The sequence below is a fragment of the Acanthaster planci genome, unplaced genomic scaffold (genome assembly GCF_054643075.1).
Source record: "Acanthaster planci isolate LZ-2023a unplaced genomic scaffold, COTS_SCS Contig81, whole genome shotgun sequence".
NCBI lineage: Eukaryota > Metazoa > Echinodermata > Asteroidea > Valvatida > Acanthasteridae > Acanthaster > Acanthaster planci.
In genome coordinates, this window is record NW_028257703.1 from 11,873 (window position 1) to 33,556 (window position 21,684).

At 39.4% G+C, this 21,684-nt stretch overlaps 1 protein-coding gene across 12 annotated transcripts in view; it reads left to right on the forward strand.

The window, feature by feature from the left end:
- Nucleotides 1–8,091: 8,091 nt before the first annotated feature.
- Nucleotides 8,092–21,684, forward strand: part of LOC110990926 (histone lysine acetyltransferase CREBBP-like) — a 30,300-nt gene continuing 16,707 nt past the window's right edge. For 2 of the 12 annotated variants that reach the window (XM_087132095.1, XM_087132091.1), the window contains exons 1-4: nt 8,318–8,436; nt 11,795–11,920; nt 12,269–14,474; nt 15,188–15,289. In XM_087132095.1, the coding sequence (XP_086988221.1) occupies nt 14,446–14,474; nt 15,188–15,289 (131 nt within the window). In that variant the 5' untranslated portion in view covers nt 8,318–8,436; nt 11,795–11,920; nt 12,269–14,445. Of the gene's footprint in view, nt 8,437–11,794; nt 11,921–12,268; nt 14,524–15,187; nt 15,290–21,684 lie in introns of all 12 variants that reach the window. The other 10 variants (XM_087132093.1, XR_015424015.1, XR_015424016.1 and 7 more) reach the window with 10 other exon arrangements.

The window sequence follows — 21,684 nt, forward strand, 5'->3', positions numbered from 1 at the left end:
TCATATCCATATATGCAGTAGTCAGGGAAATATCTGCCAAAGGAAGTGCGAGTTCTTTTCCAACGGCCTCCTTTTTAGTTGCGGAATTCTGGCTTCGTGTGGGATATACCGGTCCTAATCCAACGCAGAGAATGCTTCAAATAATCGAGCATAAAACGTCTGAGAATTATCTCAATCTGGCAATCTTGGTGTCATCCGAAAGGCCACATGTTTCGCTATTAATTCATATACGTTTCATATCCATATTTGCAGTAGTTAGGGAAATATCTTGCAAAGGAAATGCAAGTTCGTGTCCAATTGCCAGATAATTTTTGCGGAATTCTGGCTTCGTCTGCGCCATACCGGTAATTATCCTGCGCAGAGAATGCTTCATATATTCGAGCATTAAAAGTCTGAGAATTATCTAAATCTGGCAATCTTGGTGTCATCTGAAAGGCTATATGTTCCTTCATCCATTCATATAAATTTCATATCCATATTTGCAGTAGTTAGGGGAATAGCCGCCAAAGGAAGTGGGAGTTTTTTTCCAACTGGTTCCTTTTTTTTTGCGGAATTCTGGCTTCGTCTGCACCATACCGGTCCTTATCCGGCGCAGAGAATGCTTCATATAATCGAGCATAAAAGGTCTGAGAATTATCTAAATCTGGCAATCTTGGTGTGATCTGAAAGGTTACATGTTTCCCTATCCATTCATATAAGTTTCATATCCATATTTGCAGTAGTTAGGGAAACATCTTCCAAAGGGAATGCAAGTTCGTGTCAAATTGCCTGATACTTTTGTGGAATTCTGTCTTCGTCTGCACCATACCGGTTCTTATCCCACGCAGAGCCTGCTTCATATAATCTGGCATAAAAGGTCTGAGAATTATCTAAATCTGACATTCTTGGTGTCCTCTGAAAGGCCACATGTTCCCCTATTCATTGGTATAAGTTTCATATCCATATTTGGAGTAGTTAGGGAAATAGCTGCCAAGGGAATTACGAGTTCTTTTCCAACTGCGTCCTTTTTTTCGGAATTCTGGCTTCGCCTGCGCTATACCGGTCCTTATCCCGCGCAGAGAATGCTTCGTATATTCGAGCATAAAAGGTCTGAGAATTATCTAAATCTGGCAATCGTGGTGTCATCTGAAAGGCCACATGTTCCTCTATCCATTCATTTAAGTTTCATATCTATATTTGCAGTAGTTAGGGAAATATCTGCCAAAGGAATTGCCAGTTCTTGTCTGACTGTTTGATATTTTTGCGGAATTCTGGCTTCGTCTGCGCTATACTGGTCCTTATCCCAAGCAGAGAATGCTTCATATAATCGAGCATCAAAGGTCTGAAAATTATCTAAATCTTGCAATCGTGGTGTCATCTGAAAGGCCACACGTTCCCCTATCCATTCATATAAGTTTCATATCCATATTTGCAGTAGTTAGGGAAATAGCTGCCAAAGGAATTGCAAGTTCTTGTCCAACTGCCTAATATTTTTGCGGACATCTGGCTTCGTCTGCGCGATACCGGTTCTTATCCCGCGCAGAGAATGCTTCATATAATCGATCATAAAAGGTGTAAAAATTATCGAGATCTTCCAATCTTGCTGTCATCCGAAATGCCACATGTTCCTCTATCCATTCATATAAGTTTCATATCCATATTTGGAGTAGTTAGGGAAATAGCTGCCAAAGGAAGTGCGAGTTCTTTTCCAACTGCCTCCTTTTTTGCGGAATTCTGGCTTCGTCTGCGCTATACCGGTCCTTATCCCGCGCAGAGAATGCTTCATATATTCGAGCATAAAAGGTCTAAGAATTATCTAAATCTGGCACTCTTGGTTCCTTCTGAAAGGCCACATGTTCCCCTGTCCATTCATGTAAGTTTCATATCCATATTTGCAGTAGTTAGGGATACATCTGTAAAAGGAAGTGCGAGTTCTTGTCCAACTGCCTCTTATTTTTGCATAATTCTGGCTTTGTCTGAAACCCTTCCCTTTCAAGCCACACACAAAGTTTCAACTGCATAGGACACGTACTTTTCGAGGTATAGTGGTTTGAAGAGTTCCCCCTTTCATGTCACGTGACTTGTCTCCTGGTGACGACATCATCACATGAGGTCAATATTCCTCTGATGCACTCCCTTCTCAAGATATCTGCAAGATTTGAACCCGATTAGTCTGGTACATCAGGAGATATAGGGCCTTCAAGAGTTCAATTTAATGCCACGTGACTTGTCTGCTCATGACGTCATCATCACATAAGGTCAATTTTCCTCTTCAGCACTCTCTATTTAAGGTATCTGCAAAATTTGTACCCAATCGTACATGTACTTTAGAAGATATAGGGCCTTAAAGAGTGTATTCTCCACTGACATTGGTCCGCGAACCCCGTGTTATTTGCATAATCATAAATATGCATTGCACACTAAAAACCAAAAAATCTTTGATAATATCTAACATAAGAGTAATCGATTGCCCATTTCACATTTTCTGTGTACAAAATATAAGGACAAAGATTGCAGGACCACTAGAGATGACATCTGTTGCCCTATCCTGAACATTTTGGCGCAAAAATGAATTTCACTTTTGATAACTGTGACTAGAAGTTGAACTGTATGACATACACTTTAAAACTACTCTGCCATTCTTTGGCAACTGTCGCCACGCTAAAACTGCAAGTTAAGGGTCTGATGTTGTCATTGGAACCTACACTAAAACCAGTCACAAAACGACAAAGAACTATCTAAACTCCCACAAAATGGTAACAAGAGCCTCCAAAAAATAGAGTTAAAAGACAGCAAATCCTCCTAGATGAAAATCTACAAAGAAAAGTAAGTCACATATACTCAGACCAAAAAATAATAATGAAAAGCACTAAGTCTGTCCCCCAAACCGCAGTATGGGGTTAGGCCTGTCCCGCTGCAGGGATTCCCTAAAGGACCCCACAGCATCGGTGATGTCTCGACCTTTCCAGAGGACAAGCCCCTAAATCCTTAACCCTATGGGGAAAAAGCGAACAATTTTAACCCTGACAGACTTAGCACCAAGAACTACGACAAAGGGGCAAAAGGCCCCCTAAATAGAAATCCACTACAAGTTTACTAAAACCCGGTTTTTGCGGACAGACATGACATTGCCCGACTTACTCCATCGTCTAAAAAACAGGTCTCTATCTAGTCTGCAAAAATCCGCCTCAACACGCTGTTTTAAAAAAACGCTTCGAAATACATAGAACAGAAACCGGGTCAACATGAATACTGTCGTACATAGCTTGACAACGAGATTTCCAAATATGCCATTTTAATGTCGAAATAACAAACCAAATAAATCTTACATTGATATTCAGAGGGTTAAGACTATCTGCAATGAAAATGAGTGAAGGATAAATAGTAAAAGTGGGACCGAAAACACAAACTCCTACATAGGTAGCCCAGTCCCACAACAAAGAAACAAAAGAACAGGTCCACAGCAAGTGAAGAAGTGATTCAGTGCAGCTGCAATTGAGTCTTGGACATTTGCCACGGCCAATGCCCCACGAGGACAGTCGCTGAGCTGTTTTGACAGCCTTCCATGGAATTCGCCAATTAAAATCTCGCAGGGAGTGGTCGAGGTGGTTATTCACTAAAAAGGAAAACTGCGGGACAGAAGAGAAAACATCCGAGCGAGGCAGAATAGCTCTAGTTTGATTAACGAGAAGATTGTACACATTGTGTACCGTAGCGCTGTTCCAGTTGATTGAACGGAAATTAGGCAAAGAACGAATTACAGAACACAAGGTAGAATAGAAAGGTGGAACAGAAAAGGAATGAGGACGAAGATGTGAAGAAAACACAGGTGGAAGAATGTCACGGAGGGAAAGAGAACACCAGAAAGCGGCGAAAAAAACCCAAGGTGGGGTGTCATCACGAAAAAAAGAACACAGACCTTTGACAAAAATGGCGTCCGATTTCAACCTCACGCTCGTGACACCAAGGCCACCCCGTTCTGTTGGCTGGCAGACAGTGGCTCGGCGAACCAGTTCTGTTTTACCTGACCACAAAAATGGAAAAATGATCTTGTTAATTTTCCTTTCAATGGAGACCGGCAGAGGGTAAACAGGAGAAACATAGAAAAGGCGAGAAAGGAAGACAGTATTGATAACTGAAACTTTGCCAAAAGGAGAGAGGGAGCGACGTTTCCAACTCTCAACACAGGGGCGGAGTTTATTTAACCGGTTCTCCCAGTTTCTCGTGGACATGTTGCCTTTGCCTATCCAGAAACCGTTGATGTTGATTGGCTCCCTTGTCCACAATATAGGACAAAGGTCGCACAATCGTTCATTAAAATCACCTAAAACAAAGCCTTTGGATTTATTGACATTAAGTCTAGAACCACTAGCACCTTGAAAACGACCAATAATGTTAAAAAGTTTAATAACCGAAGTTTTAGTGTAGGTTCCAAAGTCAGGCAGGGGGAGTCGTACTCCCACGAAAACTGTGGTCTGGCGTGGCCAGCCTGCCTGGGGACTTCTTGTCCCAAAATCAAAAAACGGTCTGATGTTGTCATTGACTTCATCACCCGTTCTGTTTGGGGTTCAGAACTTAATACGTCCCCACGCAGGTCATCGGGTGTCACGAGCCTTTTTAATCAACGGAAAAGTAGAATCCAGGCAGAATTAACAACATCTGACATGTTGATAACGCCGATAATGTCCGTTACGAAAAAAGCAATTATTTATGACGTTATCACTAAATAAGCTCGATATTTGCTCAAAGCGCTTCCTCTCCAAGATATTAAGCAAGGTTTCAACCCAGCATTAACACCGACAGACGCATTATGTTGAAAAAAAAACTTTACGGCTTTTACCACTTTCAAACAATAAGCCTAATTCCGGTTTAAACCGAAAGGAATGGTTATGTCATTTGACTTACACGAGACGAAATCAAGACCACATTTTATCCTGGCACTTGCTGCAAACAGAATGTTGCGGGAGGCCACGGTTGAATTTATATGGGTTTTTATACATTTAAAGGAATATTTAAGTATTCACAATTTAATAACAAATCACGTGATGACGTCATCATGACAAATATTTTAGAATTATCTTCGTTGTATAGTTAGTGCTTGCTGTAAGTTTAACGGTGATCAATGATTACTGAGGTATGCAATTAGTGCCTCAAATACGTGTACTAAGTCAATGGGCTGAAATAAATATTTAAAAATCAATAATAAATCACATGATGACGTCATCACGACGTCATAGATTTTGACGTATTTTTGCATCAAGGTCTTTCTTGGCTAACTTTGAAGTTGATCAAAGCTCTCAAACTAACCCAAATGCTTGCTTGAAAACGTGTACAACGTCAATGGGCTAAAATAAATATTGAAAAACCACGAATAAATGACATGATAACGTCATCATGACGTCCTTTACTTACAATAATTTTTGTATCACGGTTTTTGTTGGCTGTCACTTTGATAACCATCAAACATCGGAAGGTTTTAAAATTATTCCTTGAAAACGTGTACAAAGTCTAGGGCAAAAAACTCACTTGCGGAAACACTGCTCCTTTAAGTTCATGTCACGTGGTTTGCACTTAAACTGAACCCTTCTAATGATATATTACTTCATATTCGGCATATTTCAAATCAAATAACAGGGCGTAAAGTACCCGATTTCTCCTTCGTTCTTATAGTAATCTTGCGCCGAAGTTAAAGACTACTTGTTCACTTGTGTTAAGTAGAAAAACGTGTACAAAACCAAGGGGGAGAAGTTAGATATTCAAAAATGAATATAAAATAAGGTGATGATGTCATCATGACGTCATCCCTTTGCAATAAATCTTGCATCGGGGTCTTTGTTAGCTATTATTTTGCCATCGATCAAACATTGCAAGGTTACCAAAATTGTCGCTCAAAAACGTGTGCAAAGTCAATGGGCTATAAATTCGTTTGCAGAAATACTGCTCCTTTAAGTTCATGTCACGTGATTTGCGCTTAAAGTAAACAATTTTTACGAAATATTACTTCATATTCGGACTCTTATGCATATTTCAAATAAAATAGCACAGCATAAAGTACGCGATTTCTCCTTTGTTCTTATAGTAATCCTGCGCCCTATGGGGAAAAATTTAATGTTCAAAAATGAATATAAAATTAGGTGATGAAGTCATCATGACGTCATCCCTTTGCAATAAATCTTGCATCAGGGTCTTTGTTGGCTATCACTTTGGAACGATCAAATATTGCAAAGTTACCAAAAATGTGGCTCGAAAACGTGTACAAAGTCAATGGCCTAGAAACACGTGTGCAGGAAAACTGCTCCTTTATTTTCATGTCACGTGATTTTTGTCTAAACTGGAAAAAAATTATGAAATATTATTTAATATTTGCACACTTGGGTATATTTGCAATCGAACAGAAGGGAAAATTTAGTTTGATTTCTTTTTCGTTCTGGTAGTAGTTCTCGGTCAAAGTTGAGGACTGCTCACGCATTATGCTGGACAACGTGTGTACAAACCCTATATTGTGCAACAACGCCATCCATGGTTAAATATATTACAGTTTGTTGAAAATTGAAAGCCCAAGCACGTGTAACCGTAATTCTGCAATAGTGCCCTCATAGCCTGATATAGGACAGTCGGAAAACTGTGTGCAATCTGTGTACAAAGTCTATGGGGAAAAATTAATTATTGAAAAATCAATAATACATAAACTACTTAAGTTATCACTGTGAATTTCTTCTAGGACCGTCCTTGGATGATGGTCCAAAGGTCTGCCAAGTTTAAAGTCGATCAGATTTAGTAAACTGCCAAAGTCGACTGGTGGAAGGAATTGAGTTGAAAAGAAAAAAAATATCTGAAAAACAATACCTGTTTCGGCAACTTGCTAAAAAGAAAAACAAAATAATCAGAAAAACAATACCTGTTTCTGAAAAGTTGCTGAAACAGCTAAAAAATAATCAGAAAAGAAAGAGTTGTTCAGGCTGTTGCCAAAACAGCTAAAAAAAATCAGAAAAGCAATACCTGTTTCGTGAGTTGCCGAAACAGCTAATAATAACATCTTTGCTCGTTATTTATCCTATCCAAGTGTTCCGGAAGCGCACCATCAGGGGTCAATTTTCAGGCTCTGTTATAGGTAGACTTGTCTCTTTTTGCCCAACGGTTTTAGAGTTGTTTTAGAAAGTGGTTTTGTTTTACCACTTATTTACCCATACAGTGTTATGCTCTTTGCCCAGCAGTCCAGCGATTCAGCTGTTATTCTGCATAGGGCAAAAGTATGCTTAATAATTTTGGGAAAGGACTGATTAAAAATGTAGCATATCAAACCCTTATTCAAAAGAAAACCGCTTCTTGTCATTGTTTTGAATGTCGACCTGATCCGACAACCCCCCCCCCACACACACAAAACCATCGAAAGGCTAACCCGTTCCTTCGGAGCGCCGGGCGGCATTATTTCCGCCCTAAGTTGTATGTACATGTATTTTGAATTTTTTTTTTTTTGGGGGGGGGCATTTACTGTCGGACAGTGAGTGTGCCCCAACTTGCAAAAATGCACAGTTGCATTCGATGACCCTCTCTACGAGTACCGAAGGAGCCCCTAAGGGGTCAGGCACAATGAAGATTTTTTTAATTCTGTTCCCTCGAATTATCGTTTTGTTCCCTCAAAATCATCTCGTTCCCACGAAATAATATAATAAGTACCACTCTATATGTTGCCCATCGTTTGCTCATATGCATGCACTCCCAGTCCGTGTCAAGAAAGCCGACCATAAACAAAATGCATCAAATTCCAGTATCGGTTCCGCTTCGGGAGGCGTTATATTGCAACCTGAAAAAGGTATGATTAGCTAGAATCCCCAGAATTTCGGACGTAACTTTGATGATTTTTTGGTAGATAACGTCTCGTATAGCATCTTTTCTACGACTCACTGTAGTTTGACGTCATGGTGTGTGTTGCGGTCAAGATGTAAACTACGGCTGCATCCGAATCTCTTGTCAAGAGCTAGGTCTAGGTCTTCGCTCCATTGGAAATGCTTGGAGACGCGTAGACAATAGACCCAGCCGTAGCTCTGGAAGCCCAAGCCTCAGACGGTCGCGTTTGTCCATGCTTTGGGGGTAGGAAATACATGTTTTTTTATAGGCCCCTATTGATGCAAATTGCTCGCATACAGTTTTGGGAAATGCTTTTTTTTTCTCTGTGCAATAGTGGTCATTCTTTTGATTTACATTACGAAAAAAAAATAATTGCATTATCTTCAGATCTTCGTCGTGCTTGTGCACGTTTACAGGGCCTATTTCAAGCGCGCCGATCACCAGCGCTGTTTTATCCCCTGCTTGGTACCCTGCTCAATATGTGCGCAAGTTGATCGACGAACAGTTTTCCACGGTGGCGCGAGCATTAGCATTACGGTGCCTACGCACAAGAACGCATGTGTGGCCAAGTTGGCGGGTTACGTGACTTCACAGGAGGTGAGTTTAAAGGTGAGAAATACCACTGGCTTACCATCCAACAATTGAAAATAAATTGAGAAATGACGGCAAAGACGATAATGAGATTTCCGTATGACAAACTCCACAAGTGTGGGCTTGGCTTTGTTGATTTTACACTGCTTTTGCTATGGTAAAGTGCATCCTGTATTTAAACATGGCGGCCCCACAGTTACTGTCAGGCATGCAGGCTGGGATTTTAACGGGGTTCCTTTGGTTTCTTAACTTGAAGCAGTAATGGAGAGACGAGGAACACTCCTGTGAGACCTGTCATATCCTATGTTACTCTATTATTCAGGAAGGATATGGACTCGGATATGTAGGGTTCACGATTTATTCTAGCATTCTGGTCGGTTGGTACATGTCACAGAATCATGCGCTCACAGAGGTTTCTTCCAAGTACCCAGGTGTGTCAAAGGTCATGCACTAACACAGTATATCCAAAGGAGGGCGCTGCGCCCCTCACATCTTTCCTTTTATACAGTTTTTTTTTTTCTTTAAGCTGAATGTTCCTTTAAGTATATATCTGCTTGTACATGTACTGCAGGTGAAATCCAATGTCCAAATAAGGCAGTGAATGTCCTCGGCAATTGATGCTATTCCAAGAATCAGCTTCAGTATCCATGAAACCTTGCTTATGGGTGTTAAAATCACATGGCAGTTGTAGGAACCCTAGCTATTTTTTTTTTTTAAACATCAACTTTCTCTTCTCTTTTGTTTCTGTTGTCTGTCTTTTCTTTCTTTTCCTTTTTTTTTTGGTTTGTTAATTGTGTCAAAGTGTTTGAAAGAAAAATGCTGCCAAAAATAACCGAGTAGATAGAAAAAAAAACAAAACGAAATCTGGCATTTTAGATTTCATTTTGTGTTTGTGAAACAGCGTAAATGTTGTATCCATCCAGTTGTCTGTCAGGACAACACAAGTGTTCAATGTTTGACATAGTCCTTGAGATAGGCTGGTGGTCGGATGACTCTTCCAGATCGTGTCGTCTGTGGTGTTCCCTGTCTTGGCTCTCCTCGCGTAGTGTGCTGTGTAGGTGTTACGTTGATTTCGTAATCCCGATGGTTGGTCGTCTCATGGGTCTTTCGCAGATGTCGTCGATTTCGGCGGTATCGCACACCACCTTCCGTCTCGACCTCATACAAGCGTGGCTGTGGGTGGGACTTCACCACTGTAGCCTTGCGCCAGTGTTGATGTGGAGACTGTGGTTGGATTCGAACAGCATCACCTGGTTTCAGTGGTGAAACTTTCTTGGCTGTGCAGTTGTAGTAGTCTGCTTGGGTCTGTTTGGACTTCTTCATTTGATCCATTACTCCCATGATCCATTACTCCCATCGGGACCTGCGACTGTAGTAGCTTTGATGTAGTTGGTAGTGTGGTTCGGGTTCTCCTGTTCATCAGTCTCTGTGCTGGGCTAGTGTCAAAGCCAGCAGTTGGTGTGTTTCGGAATGCGAGTAGGCTCAAATATGGGTCGGTGTGCCCTGCTTTAGCTTTCTTCAGGAGTGATTTGGCTGTCTTCACTGCATTTTCCAAGACCGTTTTCTGGATTGTTGCACATCTGAGATATATTCTGACACTTTATTGTACTCAGCAGGTCTGGAAACAGCTCACGCTATACAAACACTGTAGGCCTAGCCTATTTCTGATAACAATAAATGTTAATAAAATAAAAAAAATAGGCCTAGGGAGTAATAGGGGCCTATGTACAGTTGTGCTGTAAATCTGAAACATGACTTTTGTCCAACAAATTTTTCAACCAATGAAAATCTCCAGCCTGTATGTGGGGCCAAAGTTGCTAATTTGATAGTCAATGAGTAGTCTAAACAAACCGGAGGATAGTATGATTTGATGTGGTAAATGAAGAGAAAACATTACTTTACACCCCACGAGAATTTGTCAGGAAGCCAAAGTCTTTGAAACTATCTAGGCCTATCCACTGAGGTTCAGAATTATAGAAATACATTATACAATCTGTAATTTCTACATATTTCAGTGAACCTGGTAAAAATTGGGTAGAAAGTAGGCCTCACACTTTTAGTCTGTGTTGCATGGAGCCATGCATGGAGATTTCCACTGATTGCATGATGAAAAGCTTAAAATTGGAGGTTGTGCTAATCATTTCTGAATACAATTTGATTATTTTCAAAGATTCTTCTATGCCAAAATGATTTTGGTTATTACTGTAAAATCTTTCTGTACTGAAAATACAACGGGGAGAGGTGTAGTTTCCAAGATAACTGTCCTCTTTGTCTTGTTCATCTGTCTATGTGCTGTCGGTATGTTTGTCAGTCTATCTGTTATTCATCTGTCTGTTATTCCGTTGTCTCTCCCCCTCTCTCTCAGTCATTCTCATTCAGATACGAAGGTTATTGTGGCAGCACTTACCATGTACATGTATGTTTCCTTCCTCAACTTAGTTTTACTTATTGTTCAGGGTTGTAGACTGGAATGCCAGTTAGCTTTTGTGATGGAAATGAGACATTTGCTGGATTGTTTTGTGAGTGAATGATCTGATGTAGTCAAATATGCAGTAGTCTTTTTCTAGCAGTGAAAATTTGTTTATTCCCATCTTTGTGCAAAACAAATCATGATATTCTTGCAATAGGGGTTTTCACAAGAATGTGAAACACAAATGTGAAGCCAGCGTTGAACTAAACGTCATCCTGATGGTCATTAGCTTGCAAAAGTTTTTAAAGCCAGATTCACGAACTTAAAATCAGGTGCACTGTGATTTTATTCTGTCACAGCAACACATTCCAATTGATGTTTGAATAGTGTAGAATTTAGTTTATTTGTGTCATGGAATGATACTCACTTCTAATGACACTGTTGTATGAAGAGGCTCAATATCTATTTTAAAAAAAAATTTGCATTTTTGGCTTTATCACGTGTGTCATTACAAACATCCATTGCAAATATATATGTGGGGTACGTGTATATCTTCAGTAAAACCCCTACATGAAATGTTTTCAACGGTTTATGTTGCACTCTATGTTGGCAACACACGGTGCGGCGTCTCCATGTGAGAATACGGCATGCACAAGTATTGAACATTGGCTACGGCTCTCCACCGCTGCCTCTTTTGATAAAAATTTGAAGCTGCATTGCAGGAGGCGGGACTGGATTATGGCTACCCCTGTAATGCACCACCCCATAAAATGCTGTATATAATGAAACTGAAACACCGGCAGTGCTGGGTGCACATACGTGAATTACAAATTCTCGATCAGCTCTCTCCATCTTTCTGATTCTTCAAAGCCCTCTGAGAATCGGCAAACAGGCTCCTCCACTCATATTTTCTTGCCATTTTTTCATTTAGCATGTTTTAATGACTGTTATGTGTATTCATTTCAGCTAGAGCACAAGCCGCTGATGAGTCGTTGCTTACAGGACGACCAGCTTCTTGGCATTTCTTGATGATGGCCACTGTTGTTGAGGTGATTGTACTGTGATCTTCTACTGTAGCCTTCTTGGTAAAACGTAAGTGATCTTTTGTTATTGGTCATCCCAAAGGTAGGATTCAGTGATTGAGTCTCCTGTGAACTCATTCCCTCATGTCCTGTAGACCTAGTACATTAAGACCTACCCCACCTTACTGTCTTATACATGTAATATAGGGCGTGTAAACAAAGTGTGACTTCATTATGTCTATCTAAGGATCATGCTTGGTGAATACATTTATTTTGCCCAAATACCGGGTGACATGTATATGGGGAGCTATTAAAGCTAAAATGGTCCCCAAAATCCTCTGATTTTATTATGATTCCACGTGCACCCTTGGAGGTTATGGTTAATACTGTTTATAATTTGGGAATGTTTTCTGCACAGACTGTGATCTCCTGTATTGGCCTTTAGTTGGACCGAGAGAACACTATTTCCTTGGCATCAGAGGCTCCATTGGTACTAACTTTGCATCACTGGTTCATGAACGACTAGGACATGATAGTAGCCCAATCGCTACCAACAAAACGAATACTCCCAACCAACACGGCTCTTTTCAACCAATTAAGTTGTGCTTCTACTCAAGGCAGATTGAAGAGATTGCTTGGCTGAAAAAACAGGTGGGATTGTTTAAATATAACCCCAGATCAACACTCTTTGTTTTGCAGGCTTGCATCTGTAGATGGTTGAAAACAAATCTTAAGAACTGAAAAAAGTAGAGGGATGTAATATGTTAAATTGCTGCTTACAGGCTTGAGGAAAAGGACTTTTGGGGAAGTGTACATGTATTTAAGGTATTTTGAAAAATAAAATACACTAGCTCATCAAGCAACAATTGAAAAGAAATGGAAAAATGACAACTAAGAAGATAATAAGATTTATATTTATATGAGAAACTCCAGTGATGTGGGCCCCGATCTTTGTTGATTTGACACTGCTTTCAATGATGTTTCAACTTGTTGTAAAGTGCACCTATTTTGAAGTTGTGGCCTCCATGAGTGTGCAGTAATACAGATTGGAATTCAAACAGGGTTTATTTAGTTTCCCTCGTTTCAGTAGTTTGACACAGAGACAAGAGCAAGCTAGTACCTGGAGGCCGTTCTCTGGAGATATCAGAGATATCTTATCACTGGTGACATTACTCAACAGGTATTGAAACAGTCTACATCATATTCTGATATTAGTCCATGGTAATGGTAATGGTGAGATGCCCGGTTGTTCTGTAAATCTTGACCTTGGGTTTTGTCTTTTAAGTTTTCAACTAATGAGAATCTCCGGCCTTTATGGTTGGGTTGAATTAAACTACAAAAAATGGATGGGATAATTTGGTATGGTTGTACAATTTGTGCCAAAGTGAACAGAACCAATACAGAAGCTGCATCTACAGGCTGCTTGTTGTGAATGAGGAGGGTACTGAAATGAAATGTCCTCCTTCCTGGATCCAAATCACGTACAAGGATGAGTGTACACATTCCACAAAGGGTTGCTTAAAAAATCTGGACGTGTTTTATTTTATCAGCCAACTTTTTACTCACTGAAGACATCCTTCTGTGTCAAATACACGAAAGGTGCAATGCATCAGGTTGTTACAATATGGCATGCTAGCCCACAGTTGGTACAATTTGGTCTTTTCACGCTGCTGCCCCAGGCATGCAAAATCTCGATCTTGATCTTTACAAAATCGGTTCAGTGATTATCATGTATGTTGCTTGGTCATTCTGTGCATGCTGTGTCGGATTTTATACCATACGATTGGACAATGTTTCAGAAGCTGATTGTGACATGATTGTACAATCTGCCAGATTGAGGCTCTCCATGCCTATGGCGGCAGCATGCAGAATAAATAACGTGTGCGTCCAGAGTTTCTTTCATGATATCCTTAACACAGGCTGGCTTCTATCATACACACCAAGGATTCAACATTGGCTGGAAAGTATGATGTAAGCCATCTTGACAATATTTCTTTGGGGTTCCACATGCCTGGAAGAAGGTCATTTAGGGAAACACTTATAACTTTTCTCCATCTTTCTCATTATATATAACAGGTTTTGCCCTTACCCAACGTATATATTAATAAGCACTGCATGCTCAGTGCTTGTCCGAGAGCTTGCGAAAAAACCTCACAAGCTTACTCGGGTGGGACTCGAACCCACGACCTCCTGCTTACTAGTGCAGATGTCTTAACCACTCGACCACCGAGCTTGCCGGGGTCGGCTGGCCGGTCCGAGTCAAATGAAGCAGCGGGTACCGCGAACTATTTTCAAGATGTATTTTTGCGTTGGGGAGATGTTAATTATATATAACAGGTTTTGCCTTTACCCAACGAATATATTAATAAGCACTGCATGCTCAGTGCTTGTCCGAGAGCTTGCGAAAAAACCTCACAAGCTTACTCATTCTCATTCTCCGCTGCTCTCTGAGAATCAGTTAATCTAAGCTAATGCACTCATGTTGTATTGTCATTTCTTCCTTTTGCATGTTTTTAATGACTGTTGTGTGTGTCCATTTCAGCCAGAGCACAAGCCGCTGAGTGAGCCGCTGTTCATGGTACATCCAACCTCTTGATGATGGGGTTCCTGTGCTCGTTGATGAGGTGATCAGACTTTGATCTCTTGCTGCTGCCTGCTGGGTAAAAGGTACATGTACGTGGGTCCAATGTTGTTGGTTATTCCAAAGGTATAATTCACTGATTCAGTCCCCTGTGGACTCATATATATTTCATATATGGACCCAAAACAATGATGTCAAGCTATTATTTTTTACTTGGACAGTTATTGCTTCCCACTTCACTGCTTTAGGAAACTAAGCATGATGTCATTATGTTACAGGTCTCTTCACTTTTCCAAAAGTTGACAGGGACAGAGGTCCTTCTCTGTGGATGAATTTAATTTTTGCGTAAACCTGGGTGACATTGCTGTGTATGGGGAGCCATAATTTAATACCATTGATAAATTTTGGATGGCAGGTAAAACGTGAAATATCAGAGAGTGTTTGGCCCAACCCCCTTCGGTGTATGCAAAATCCTATTGAATCAGACGATTTTGGACTGTCTAAATTTTCTTCTTTCTTGGGCTGTTGAAAGAGCCCAAGAAAGTAGAAGGGGTGTCAGTTTAAAATGGCTGCTTCGAAGCTTTAGAATTATGTCTTTTCAGGAGTTGTGTTTGCTGATCAACCAACAATTGAAGAGAGTTGAAACAAAGGTCAATACGAAAATGAGAGTTAAAGACTATAAAGACATGGCAGTGATGTCTACTTGAATGTCATTCGGCTCTGATCTTTGTTTACTTGACTCTTTGGTTTTATTAGCTGTAGCATTGATGAAGAGACAAGACCAAGTCCCTTGGAGACAGTTTTCTGGAGTTTAACACATCACTGGCAACTGGCATTACTGACGACACAACTCACTCGGTAAGCACTTTATATGATGTTCTGATTTGAGCCTAACAATGAAAGTCATGTTCCAGATTTTGAACAATATCTGTACATAATTTTGTATACATGTACAATTGTTCTATAAAATCTGGAGCATGGCTTATCAGGCTCCACTCTGGAGGATGACGAGAGCATGCTGGATGAAACGTCAAGCACACACTCTACAGTTCTTATCAGAACCATACCTCTTCCAAGGGAGATCTATCCACTTGATGTAACCACAAGCCCTGTTTTTAGTCTCCACCATGTAAAGTCTTATTTAATGGAGGTGCATACTTAGGGCAGTTATGCTTCATGGTTTCCCATTTTTAAGCTGGTCTTGTTAGTGGATGGTTTTGCAGCAAATTTGGCTCTATATAAGGCCTAATCCAAACTAAGCTTTTGTCTGTGACTGTAGGGTTGGTGAAAATCAACTGATCTTGTCATTTTGTTGAACATATCCACTGAAGAATGTTTGATTCTGATATTCCTACATTCAAGAGAACTATACACAAATGAAGGAGAAAGCTTCTCCCTCTTGTACTTGTTAGTCAATCTGTTTTAGTAGTTAGTTTGGCCTGTGTATATGACGATAGTCTTCAAATGGTCAAACGGTTTACCTTGGTTAATCGTGATGGGTACCATCTCTTCAATTATTTTTATTTATTTGACCATCACAAGAACAAACAAAGCAAAATTAAACACAAATTATGTAAAAAACAACAAAAGCACAAATACAACTAAATATAAGCAGTAGCATGGACCAGGGATAATCCGAATAATCCGAATACATAATGAGACCAATATCAGTTATACGGGTCAGCAGGGACTGCAAAAGTAGAATGAACTACTATTACCCCTGTTTATGCTCATATCGTTAACAAGACAAATTAACCAGAACAAAGGAAACAGTAGTCTCCACAGGCACACAGATGATCAAAATGACAGCCCCAAAAAGAGAAAAAAAAATCTTAGGAGAACGTTTCATTTCCATATTTCCAAACGTAAGAAAATTATCCCGCAAAGTGAAGGCCATGCTATAAAAAGAATTTTTTTTACTCGTTCTTTTTAATCATGGGAATTTACACATTTAAAAAATATCCAGTTTTAATCAAGTCCTCTGTGCCCTCCTTTTGAGGTGATTTTATTGGCTTCTTGGTATTTTTGTTTTTTTTGTCATTTATTATTCATGTGATGCCTTTAATCGTAAATCATGTCATCCTAATTAAACATTTGTCTTTGATTTGCTTACGCCTGTACTCAGTACCACAATTACGGCCGAGATTTGGACTCTAGCACTGTGCCTATCTGTTCTACGTGCTAGTCTTCTGCTGCTGGTTGAACAGTGATACGCTCCATGCTGTGACATGCTCAACCTCTCTCATCATTTTCTTATCTTGTCTGTTCTGGAATAGCATGAGCAAATTCAGGGTGCAGTATCTGTTGTATACGTGCACTTAGCCTTTTAGGGGCAATAAAAGTAACAACAGCATGATTTTGATTTCCTCAACATAACAGAAATGGTAATTTGCAACTGATGCAGTGACCGTTTGTCTTGTGGTGGCAACAAAAGGTTTTGTTGAAAGGCTGCTACTTTGCATGATTTTTCTGTGCCATCTGATGTACCTCAAGGACGTTTCTTGAGCCCAATCCAGTTCTTATGTATACCAACAACTTTCCTTATCACGTCGTGTCAGCTAGCACTTTATTTGGTAACAGTGCTCTTGTGTGTAGGCCAATATAATGTCAGTCTGATGACCTTCAAGATACCCATGGCTTCCAAAGATGTTGTCATGCTAATAAAATGCATCTCAATACATTACTAACGAAACCAAAGCTTTGCTTATACTAGGATGGTCAAAGAAAATAGTGGACCTGAATTGTACCTTAGTTAACATGCAGTTTGAAGCTGATAATGAGTACAAAATTTCTCGGGAAAATCTTGTTATGTCACTACCAAATCAAACAGACTTAGTATGTCTTGCTTTCATCTTGCAAGTTTCTAGTGTTGACTATTCTGGAATACAAGTAGCCTATCTGGTACCTTCACAACAGGAACCTTATACATTGACAAATTAGAACAAAATTCAACGTTGAGCAACCAGAATAATTCTCTAGTGAAGAAGATTTAAAATGGATTACACGGATTGGTTGCATATGTACATTGAATTTGTCTTTCCGTGAATCTAAAAGCATTAATCTTTTGCTTACATTTGTTGTTAGAGGTCTTCATAGAGCTTTTGACCGTGAAATAGTCTTTGTGAACAGGTGGTATATTGAAACGATCAGGGTGGACAAACCTTAGGGAACGAATTCAAAAACTTCATCATTTTTCCAATTACATGCTCTTGAGATGACCTACATGTACCTGAACGTTTGAAAACTGAAGTGGTTTAAATAACCCTTCAACACGGGATCAACTTACCAAGTACCCACTTGAATTTGAAACTATATGAAACTTGACAGAGTACTGATTGAATTTGCAGTGGAGTACCCTTGTAATAAGGTCGTTGGGACTGGCAAGTTGTGGGAGGGGCACTGTGTTGTTTGGTGCAAGGAAGCTCAAAATGGGGGGATTTGAATACCTGAGATTTGCCATGTGGGCCAAATGTGTCAATGGTTTTGCTTTTGCCGGTATTCAAGTGTATTTTTTTATTTCATGGTGTTTTTCTCTTTGTCGGTTTCTACACAATACATTTCTTTTATTGTTTGGGGGGTACTTATTGTTTAATTGATTGATTTGTTTCTGTAATTAATTTTTATTCTGTTATTTTAATGTATTTGTATGTCATATTTATCTTATTTTGCCAACTGCCTATATATTTTTTCTGTTCGATTTATTTATTGCCATTTCTTGAATCTTGTGCTGTTACTTTATTGTGTATGTGTGTGCACGTTTATGTAAAACCTGGAGCTTCAGAAATGCAGTCTTACGGGTGACAGTTATTGGATTAACTGTGCCTCTCCGGGCATTTGTAAGTTTGTGTTTGTGATTTCAGTGTATTTTGTGTTATGTGTTTTTGTTTAATGTTGCTGTGTTTTTTATCCTGGAAAATGCCGTATAAAGGAAATTGTTTCCCTCATTGTACACATGTTACTTGGTCTCTTTTTGACGAAAAGTTTTAATCTCCGAGGTTAAGTAGGTTAACAAATGGTCCGAATGGGCGAGCTTGGGGTGACTCGACAAGGATGCAAATTTCACTATCCCTGGAGAAAATTAGATTTCGATACTGAATACAGTTTCGGGCTTATTCAGCATGATTTTGGGGAAGAAGAACTTTCAGAAGCGTGACGGTCGTGACATCCTTGTTTTTATGTCGTGGTATTGTTTTCTTAGGGTATTGGTGCTGATATACCCATTACTCTCTTTCTCACACACCTATAAAGTATTTTTAGTGAACAAACTTGTGGCAGGGGCATGCCCCCAATCCTTGTGTCCACTGGCCGGACCATTGCCTCTTCCTGAGCAGAGAATGGCTCCATTATATTCGAGCATAAAAGTGCAGAAATTTGTCCAAATGTGGCATTCAGGGCGGCATCTGAAATAGGACATATTCCTCCGTCCATTAGTCGAAGTTTCAGATCCAAATTTGTTATTATTAGGGAAATACCCATCGAAGAAGTCGAGTTCATGTCTCATTGCTTGTTATTTTTGTGCAATTCTCCCTTTTTGTTCACTCTACTGATCCTCTTCCTGCGCACATGGCTCAATATTTGTGCATTAGGGTCCTGATGCTTGCTACTTTTGTTCAATTCCCCTTTGCCACATTTTACCGGTCCTCCATCTTCCCCAGTAAAGATGGCTCCCTATACCCGGGCATTACAAGTCTAAAAGTGCTTCAAATCTAACAGTCTCAGCGACACATGAAAGGGCACACTTTCCTTCATCAGATGACATAGGTTTATATTTCTAGTTATTGGGGAAATACACGAAAAAAGAAGGCAAGGGATCTGCAACTGCTTGCCAGATTCGTGACTTTTCCCCTTTCTCCACACTTTAGCAGTCCTCTTCCCGCACAAAGATGGTTCTATGTATTCGAACATAACAAGTGTGAAGATTGTCCAAATCTGGCAATCCTACCACTCTCTGAAAGGGCGCATGTTCTAATAATTGATACGTTTCATATGCATCCTTGGTGTGTTTAGGGAAATATGGGACAAAGAGGACGAATTTTTCTCAGACTGCTTGCTGTTTTTTTGTGAATTTTTGCATTCGTCCTCACATTACCATTCCTCATCCCGCGCAAATACCGCACCATATGTTCGACCAAAGAACGTCCAAAAATTGTCTAAATCTGGCAATCCAAGTACCGTGTAAAAGAGCACATTTCATATCAATGTTAGGAAAATGTTGGCGAAAAAGGCAAACCATGTCCTACTGCTTGTAACTTTTGTTCAATTCTCTTTTCTAGTACTGCCTGACAGAGAATAAGTTCCACTCTCTATTGAAGAAATTTTCATTATCCTGCTGTTCTAGATAGGGAAATATTAGCAAAGGTAGGCAAGAGTTTTTGTCCCGCTACTTTTTACTTTACCGTTCGTGTTTCCGTGCATAAATGGTTCCATATGTTTCAGTGTAAGGTTTGAAAATTGTCCAAATATGGCGTTCTTGACAGCTACTGAAAGGGCACTTGTTCTCCATTCGTTGACGTATTTAAAGTTTCAGGAAATTAAATGAAGTTAGGAAAAAGTTTGCATTCCACTGCTCGTTTTTTTTTGTAAACCTCTTTTGGTTGAATTTGTTCCATTGTGCTATTATTTAGGACTTTAATTTTAGGTCATTTAATTATTTAGGTATTTATTCATTTTGCTGCTCTACCCCCCGTATTCTCAACTTCGTACATATTCCACTCATCTTATTTGCTGCATTGATATCTCAATTGAAATCTCAATTGCACATATTAAAAGCTCCTAACATCTAACTATTTCAAGATCTGAAATCGTAAGTAGTCCAAGTTTCAAATCTTGCAGTTATTTCTGAATTTGGTGATTTAGGTATTTCGATATTTTGTCATTTTGCTATATGACCCTTTAATTCTGAAATTTGTTCACCTATCTCATTTGCTGCACACCCATGTTTATTCCAGTCTGAATTCCAACATAACTGAACTTTTTGAAGAAATCAATTCCTTAATAGTCCAAGACTCAAGTTTAGATAGAGATAGTTTGAAATTTGGCTGTTTAGTTACACTGGTATTGAGTATTTTCTTAGCCCCTCTTTTAACTTTGGAAATTCGTACATATTTTAACCTACCGCATTCGCTGCATTCCGATGTATTCCCGTCTGAATATTTATAAGTAAAGTTCCAAAAATCTAACCTTTTCAAGGAATTACAACCTGAATAGTCCAAGACTCAAATAGTGCAGGTATTTACACATTTAGCTATTTATTTAGACTGATACTGAGTCTTTTGTTTCCTCTGCCTTAACTTTAAAAATTCGTATATATTTAAGCCTGTTTCACCCCTTTCTTGCCGATGTTTTTCCATCTGAGTTCCAACCTAACTAAAGCTCCAAGAATCTAAATCTTTGAAAAAATCCATTCCTGAATATTCCTAGACTCAAACTGTGCTGATATTTAGAAATCTGGCTATTTAGTAGGACTTTTATTGAGTTGCCTTATCCTTAACTTTTAAAATTCGTACATATTTGACCCTACCGCATTTTCTTTATTCCAATGTTTTCTCGTCTGAATTGCTACATATAACTTAAGCTCGGAAACTCTAAAAGATTCAAGAAATCAATTCCTAAATAGTCCAACACTGAAATCGTGCAGGTATTTAGAAATTTAGCTATTTACTATAGAGCCTTTTGAAGCCCTACCCCCAACTTTGGGAATTTGCACATATTATTTTGACCCTACCACATTCGGTGCATTATGAGGCTTTCCGCAATGAATTCCAACATAACTCAATTCGTCAATTGTCCAAGACTCAAATCGTGCAGGTATTTAGAAATTTTGCGATTGAGTTAGAAAGATACAGTGTCTTTTTGATGCCCTACCCTTAGCATAAATATTATATTATGGGGTCCGAAATTTATAAGGATGAGAATGAAGATACCTGCAAGACTCCATAGATGACCATCAATATGGGGACAAAAGTCAGCATGAGAATGTATATACATACATCTCTCCATAGATCATCGTCAATATTTGGACTCCATAGATTACCGTTATTATATGATCTCTAGTGTATTAGCTAGATTAGATTACTATCAATATGAAGATACCTTCATAATTCCATAGATTACCGTCAATATGAGGACATCAGTGTATCAGCATGAGAATGTACATACACAAATTAGTCCATACATTACCGTCAATATGGGGACTAGACAGATAACCCTCATTATGGGGTCCCAAATTCATGAGAATGAGAATGAATATGAGG